The sequence below is a fragment of the Hyla sarda genome, chromosome 1 (assembly GCF_029499605.1).
Source record: "Hyla sarda isolate aHylSar1 chromosome 1, aHylSar1.hap1, whole genome shotgun sequence".
NCBI lineage: Eukaryota > Metazoa > Chordata > Amphibia > Anura > Hylidae > Hyla > Hyla sarda.
This window is the reverse complement of record NC_079189.1, coordinates 11,538,640-11,545,878: the sequence shown is the minus strand read 5'-3', so window position 1 is coordinate 11,545,878 and position 7,239 is coordinate 11,538,640. Positions and strand designations below refer to the sequence as shown.

At 41.6% G+C, this 7,239-nt stretch overlaps 1 protein-coding gene across 1 annotated transcript; it reads right to left on the bottom strand.

The window, feature by feature from the left end:
* Positions 1–4,760: 4,760 nt before the first annotated feature.
* LOC130292651 (vomeronasal type-2 receptor 26-like) lies at positions 4,761–6,656 on the bottom strand. Its single transcript, XM_056545053.1, has 2 exons — positions 6,221–6,656; positions 4,761–5,662 (listed from the first exon to the last, which is right to left on the bottom strand). Exon 2 carries the CDS (start codon positions 5,613–5,615, stop codon positions 4,761–4,763), a length of 855 nt encoding a protein of 284 aa, XP_056401028.1. The 5' UTR covers positions 5,616–5,662; positions 6,221–6,656.
* Between the last annotated feature and the right edge of the window lie 583 nt (positions 6,657–7,239).

The following is a 7,239-nucleotide window of genomic DNA, read 5'->3' as shown; positions in this document are numbered from 1 at the left end:
AATGGGGGTAGTTAAGGGTTAATTTAACTATCCTATATTTTAAGTGGACATATAAGTAACATGTGACCAAGTATTATCGAAATATCTCCAGCCGTTTGGAAGTTATGCAGCAACATATATTTCCCATAGACTTGTATGGGACTTTAAACAAAAACCCCGCCCCTGGCAAATGGGGGGGAGTAAGGGTTAAATCACCTATCCTATGTTTGTTGTTGACATATAAGTAACGTGTGTGCCAAGTTTCATGTTGATATCTTTAGCTGTTTGGACATGATACTAGAACATACACACATATATACATACATACATACACACACACGTTGAGTTTTATATATATAGATTCCAATTGGATAATCTCTTTCTATACGTTATAAAATTGTGGAATCTGTTCTTTGGAATTAGTTTATTTGTACAGTATAATATGACAAAGCCAAGTTATTATTAACCCCTTAAGGACCCAGGACGTACGGGAACGCGCGCCGGGCAGAGATCAGAACTGAATGCCTGCTGAAATGCTTCAGCAGGCATCCAGGGAAAACGCCGAGGGGGGCCATGTAGGCCCCCCATGTCGACGATTGCCGCAAATCGCAAGGGAAATTGCCCTTGCGATCTGGGGCGATACCGGGCTGATCGGGTCTCTGGGACCCGACCGCCCGGTAATTTTGCATGATCCCGGCTGTCACAGACAGCCAGGACCATGCTGGAGCCTAGGAGCGAGGTGGCAAGCCTGCCACCTCCTCCGATCCCCTGCGATTCTTCAGTTAGCTAACCGACCAATCGCAGGGGGGGGGGGGGGGGGGGGCGGTTACTTCCTCCCGCCCTGCCCGGCCCCTGGAAGTCCGGAGAGGACGGGAGGAAGACCGGAGGACATGGCGGGGGACTCGTCCCTGAAGACCCGGATCCTGGCGATGAAGACGGCGGCGACAGGTAGAGTAGAGTAGATCTTCAGCCGCGGTCGGGCCCTTTACAGCAATGCACGTCGCCATAAAGCGACATGCATTGCTGTAATGGGACCCTGTATACTACAACTCCCAGCATGCCCAGACAGCCATTGGCGTCTGAGCATGCTGGGAGTTGCAGTTTTGCTACATCTCGAGGTCCACAGTTTGGAGACCACTGTGCCCTTCCAGATGTTGCAAAACTACACATCCTCAGCATGCCCTTACTGTCCAGGCATACTGGGAGTTGTAGTTCTGTAACATCTGGCCCTTCAGATGTTGCAGAACTACAACTCCCAGCATGCCTGGACAGTTTTGGCATACTGGGAGTTGTAGTTTTGCAACATCTGGAAGGGCTCAGATTGGGAACCACTGTATTAGTGGTCTGCAAACTGTAGTCCTCCAGATGTTGCAAAACTACAACTCCAAGCATGCTGGAAGTTGTAGTTCGGCAACATCTGGCTCTAAAGATGTTGCCGAACTACTACTTCCAGCATGCCTGAGAATGTTTGGGAGTTGTGGTTTTGCAACAAGTGGGGGGACACTGGTTGGGAAACATTGTCTGTTTCCTAACTCAGTGTTTCCCAACCCTTGTGCCTCCAGCTGTTGCAAAACTATAACTACCAGCATTCACTGATAGACTGTGCATGCTGGGAGTTGTAGTTTTGCAACAGCTGGAGGTTCCCCCCCTGTGAATGTACAGGGTAGATTCACATGGGCAGGGGGCTTACAGTGAGTATCAGGCTGCAAGTTTGCAATGCAGCAAATTTTGCGCGGCAGCTCAAACTCGCAGCGGGAAACTCGCTGTAATCCCCCGCCCGTGTGACTGTACCCTAAAAACACTACACTACACCAACACAAAATAAAATAAAATAAATAAAAAACGTCTGGTACGCCACTGTTTCCAAAATGGAGTCTCCAGCTATTGCAAAACAACAACTACCAGTATTGCCAGACAGCCGTTGACTGTCCAAGCATGCTGGGAGTTTTACAACAGCTGGAGGCACCCTGTTTGGGAATCACTGGCGTAGAATACCCCTATGTCCACCCCTATGCAAATCCCTAATTCAGGCCTCAAATGCGCATGGCGCTCTCACTTTGGAGCCCTGTCGTATTTCAAGGCAACAGTTTAGGGCCACATATGGGGTATCGCCGTACTCGGCAGAAATTGCCTAACAAATTTTGGGGGGCTTTTTCTCCTTTAACCCCTTATGAAAAGGTAAAGTTGGGGTCTACACCAGCATGTTAGTGTAAAAAAATAAAATTTTTACACTAACATGCTGGTGTTGCCCTATACTTTTCATTTTGACAAGAGGTAACAGGGAAAAAAGCCCCCCAAAATTTGTAATGCAATTTCTCCCAACTACGGAGATACCCCCATATGTGGGCGCAAAGTGCTCTGGGGGCGCACAACAAGGCCCAGAAGGGACAGTGCAACATGTACATTTAAGGTGATTTGCACAGCGGTGGCTTATTGTTACAGCAGTTTTGACAAACGCAAAAAAAAAAAAAAAAAACACATGTGACCCCATTTCGGAAACTACACCCCTCACGGAATGTAATGAGGGGTGCAGTGAGAATTTACACCCCACTGGTGTCTGACAGATCTTTGGAACAGTGGGCTGTGCAATTAAAAATTTCGTACAGCCCACTGTTCCAAAAATCTGACAGACACCAGTGGGGGGTAAATGCTCTCTGTACCCCTTGTTACGTTCCTCAAGGGGTCTAGTTTCCAAAATGGTTTGCCATGTTGGGGTTATTTTACTGTCCTGCCACCATAGGGGCTTCCTAAATGCGACATGCCCCCCGAGCAAAATTTGCTCTCAAAAAAGCCAAATATGACTCCTCCTTTTCTGAGCATTGTAGTTCGCCAGTACTGCACTTCAGGTCAACTTATGGGGTACCTCCATCCTCAGAAGATATGGGGTTACAAATTTTGGGGGTATTTTCTGCTATTAACCCTTGCAAAAATGTGAAATTTGGGGGGGAAACACATTTTAGTGAAAACATTTTTTTTTTTACGTATGCAAAAGTCGTGAAACCCCTTTGGGGTATTAAGGCTCACTTTATTCCTTGTTACATTCCTCAAGGGGTCTAGTTTCCAAAATGGTATGCCATGTGTGTATTTTTTGCTCTTCTGGCACCATAGGGGCTTCCTAAATGTGACATGCCCCCGAGCAAATTTGCTCTCAAAAAGCCAAATATAACTCCTTCTCTTCTGAGCATTGTAGTTCGCCCGTAGTGCTCTTCAGGTCAAATAATGGGGTACCTCCATACTCAGAAGAGATGGGGTTACAAATTTTGGGGGGTATTTTCTGCTATGGTATGCCATGTGTTTTTTTTTTTTCTGTTCTGGCACCATAGGGGCTTCCTAAATGCAACATGCCTCCAAAAAACCATTTCAGAAAAACGTACTCTCCAAAATCCCCTTGTCGCTCCTTCGCTTCTGAGCCCTCTACTGCGCCCGCCAAACACTTTACATAGACATATGAGGTATGTACTTACTCGAGAGAAATTGGGCTACAAATATAAGTATACATTTTCTCCTTTTACCCCTTGTAAAAATTCAAAAATTGGGTCTACAAGAACATGCGAGTGTAAAAAATGAAGATTGTGAATTTTCTCCTTCACTTTGCTGCTATTCCTGTGAAACACCTAAAGGGTTAAGACACTTACTGAATGTCATTTTGAATACTTTGGGGGGCGATGTTTTTATAATGGGGTCATTTGTGGGGTATTTCTAATATGAAGACCCTTCAAATCCACTTCAAACCTGAACTGGTCCCTGAAAAATTGTGAGTTTGGAAATTTTGTGAAAAATTTGAAAATTGATGCTGAACTTTGAAGCCCTCTGGTGTCTTCCAAAAGTAAAAACACGTAAGTTTTATGATGCAAACATAAAGTGGACATATTGTATATGTGAATAAAAAAAATTATTTGGAATATCCATTTTCCTTACAAGCTTCAAAGTTAGAAAAATGCTAAATTTTCAAATTTTTCATAAAATTTTGGGATTTTTCACCAAGAACGGATGCAAGTATCGACAAAGTTTTACCACTATGATAAAGTAGAATTTGTCACGAAAAAACAATCTCGGAATCAGAATGATAAGTAAAAGCATTCCATAGTTATTAACGTTTAAAGTGACAGTGGTCAGATGTGCAAAAAATGGCCGGGTCCTAAGGTGTAAAATGTCTGGGTCCTTAAGGGGTTAATGTACTAAATATTATCAGTAAAGCAGATATGGCTTCTCCAGTAACTGACGTCTACTGTCCGACCTCATAATAATATTGTAGCATTTAGAAGCTTAGGTAAAGATCCCGCCTCTGCGATTCTTTAGCAGCCTGCTAACTGGACAGTAAAAAGCTGCTTACTAGGTCAAAAATAAAACAATAGAAATTGAGAAAAAAAGCCAATTTCTTCCAAAAATTGTGTCACACCTCTCCTGGTGGTATTACAGTTTAGTTCCATTAAAGTGAACGGAGCCAAGTTGTAATACCACACACAACCTGAGTGCATGTGCCGCTGTTCTTGGAAAAAAATAGCTCTGCTTTTCTTTTTCTGGATAATTCCTACTTACCAGTTCATTATCTTTTGAACCTAGAAGGTCCATAGGTTCTGATGCTTATTTAACTCATTCACTTCTCTAATATGTTCTTTACGATCTGACCCAAGCCTCAGCAATTAGAGGATCCCTGTTCTTCAAGCTTACTGTTACTGCATTAAGCAACACTGAAACATTATTTGATGTTTTGTTTGTTTTATTTCTTTATTTTTACAGTATTGGTGATTTAAGATGAAAAAACCTATGAATTACACAAATTATTGTTTCTCCAGGAACTGCCTTCTACTATTCATCTCCGGCCCCATAATAATATTGTAGCATTTAGGAAAAAATATACAGCCCAGAATCCCAATCTCTGAAGCCAATATAGCAAATATCTCCACTATGACCATGTCCTTCCCCTTACTGCTCAGATACGCTGGGATGGCACAGATCCACACACTGCAGAACAGCAGCATGCTGAAGGTGATGTACTTGGCTTCATTATAGATATCAGGTAATGTCCTCACCATAAAGGCCAGAACAAAACTAACCGCTGCCAGAAACCCCAAATAACCCAACATGAAATAAAAAGCCACCACAGAACCTTCATTACACTGAATGATGATCTTTCCAGGATAAGAGTCAATGTCCTGCTCCTGAAATGGAGGAGAAACCGACAACCAAATAATTCCATTCAGAACCTGAACAAGGGAGCAGATCAATACTACAGAATTGGGCAGTGTTACCCCCATCCATTTCCTCCAGGAGCTTCCAGGTCTGGTGGCTTTGAAAGCGATGGAAACCATAATGGTCTTGGCCAGGATAGAAGACACCGCAACAGTGAAGGTGACTCCGGTGGAGATTTGTCGTAACATGCAGGTTATATCATCTGGGCGACCAATGAACAGGAACACACAGAATAAACTCAGCTTCAGGGATAGAAGAAGAATGAAGCTGATGTTCCGATTATTGGCTTTTACTATGGAAGAGTTCAAGAATGAGATGAAAATCCCTGATACAGAGACGGTTATGATGAGAAATAGTCCAGATATGGAAGAAAAAATTGTTGCCATGGTGTCTTGTTTGTATGAGAGAAACTCTATCATTTTTGGAAGACATTCAATTTTCATTTCATTTGACCATTGATTCTCAGGACACTTTTTGCAGATTTCACTATCTGGAAATAATATGACATAAGATGAATTAATGATAATCATATAATGTGAGAAGTGTTTAGAAAAGGCTGAATGTACCCATTACTTAAGATCAAGCGCAGAGAACACAGATCAGTTTTATAAATCCCCATTGATCTGTATGAGGAATCTAATATTTCCCCCCCAAACCCTTTAGATTAAGGTCACTCATTGTAAATCCAGACCCTCACAGCTGAAATTCAACTTGGAATATCGCATGCAGAATTTCCTCAGTGGAAAAGCCGCAAGTGAATTATGTTGATACCCATTTAAGTCAATGAGTTCAGTTTGTGGATTTTCGGATGCAGAAATTCCACTTGCAGATTTACAAAGTGGAAAATCCACAGGTGGAATTTCAGCTGCTGGAAACCTGCTGCAGATATACTACGTGTGACCCTACCCTTGGAGAGAACATTAGCAGCATTGCTGGTGGAAATTACAGATGCGTTTGGCACCTAAAAATATCGGATTCTCAATCCGTCCTTCTAAAATAAAGTGACCCCTTCCATGCTGTATATATTTTATAAGTAAGTGATATTTACCAGATACATTGGAGATATGTCCTTCTGGACATTGAATACAATCATGACAGCAGGAGTGATAGCTTTCTCTTTTAGATCGTCGAGTTCCTGGAAAACAAGGTTCAGAACATAAACCAACTGGAATCTAGAGAAAAAGATAGTAAATATATTAAATTATTTCTTCCCATTAGTATTTTTTCAGGGAATAGTTTGTCAATTACATAGATTGCCTTAAATGCCTGTGATCATATGTGTATGTGATCATATTTTTTAATACAGTTAAGATATTTATTTTATATTTATTTTTTTCTATATAGCACATAAAGAATTTTAAGGTAATAGAAGGATCACAACTTTCATTAAAAGCACAACAGGAAGGACAAGAACAATTGGATTAAAATTAGGAACTTGCGCCCCAACATTCAGCGTGCCGTTTTTGTTTGTTTGTTTTTGCTTACTTGGGGAATTTATTATATCATTTTGGAAACCTAGGCAATGAGCGTGTTTTAGTTGTTTTAAACCTCTAGCACTCATTTCATGTTTGTAAGCCATGTATCATTGAGAAAGAGACATAGTCTCGAAACGCGTCTGATTTGCCACAATAAAATATAGAGCTGTGGTATTTTCAAGTGTGGCTGGCGTTCGTATACCCCGGACTTTTTCTTCTGGTTGCTTCACCGACCAGATTCTTGAAACCTAGCAGGAAGGAAATTAGCACTTCTGGAATGGATGTTATTGTGTCTTTATTACATCAATGTGTGCAATCTACATTTCAACCCTTCTATAGGGTATTTTAAGTGCATGTTATACTAGTGCTCCTATACAGTATATACATCTTAGAAATCATAGTGGCAAATATCATAAGCGCAGATTTTTGCACAATGCGAAACCTGCTTTGCAAGTGTGTGTGGATTTCCCAGTTGCCGTGTAAAATTAATTATGTTGCACATGACATAAACTTACTCAATTGAAAGCATAGTAAAAAAAATTTAAAAAAAGGGGGAAAGCTAATACACATTCCTACACCAGCATTACTACGG

Excerpts from the sequence above, each read along its gene's own strand:
- LOC130292651 (XM_056545053.1), bottom strand. The coding sequence starts at position 5,615 with ATGAAAATTGAATGTCTTCCAAAAATGATAGAGTTTCTCTCATACAAA.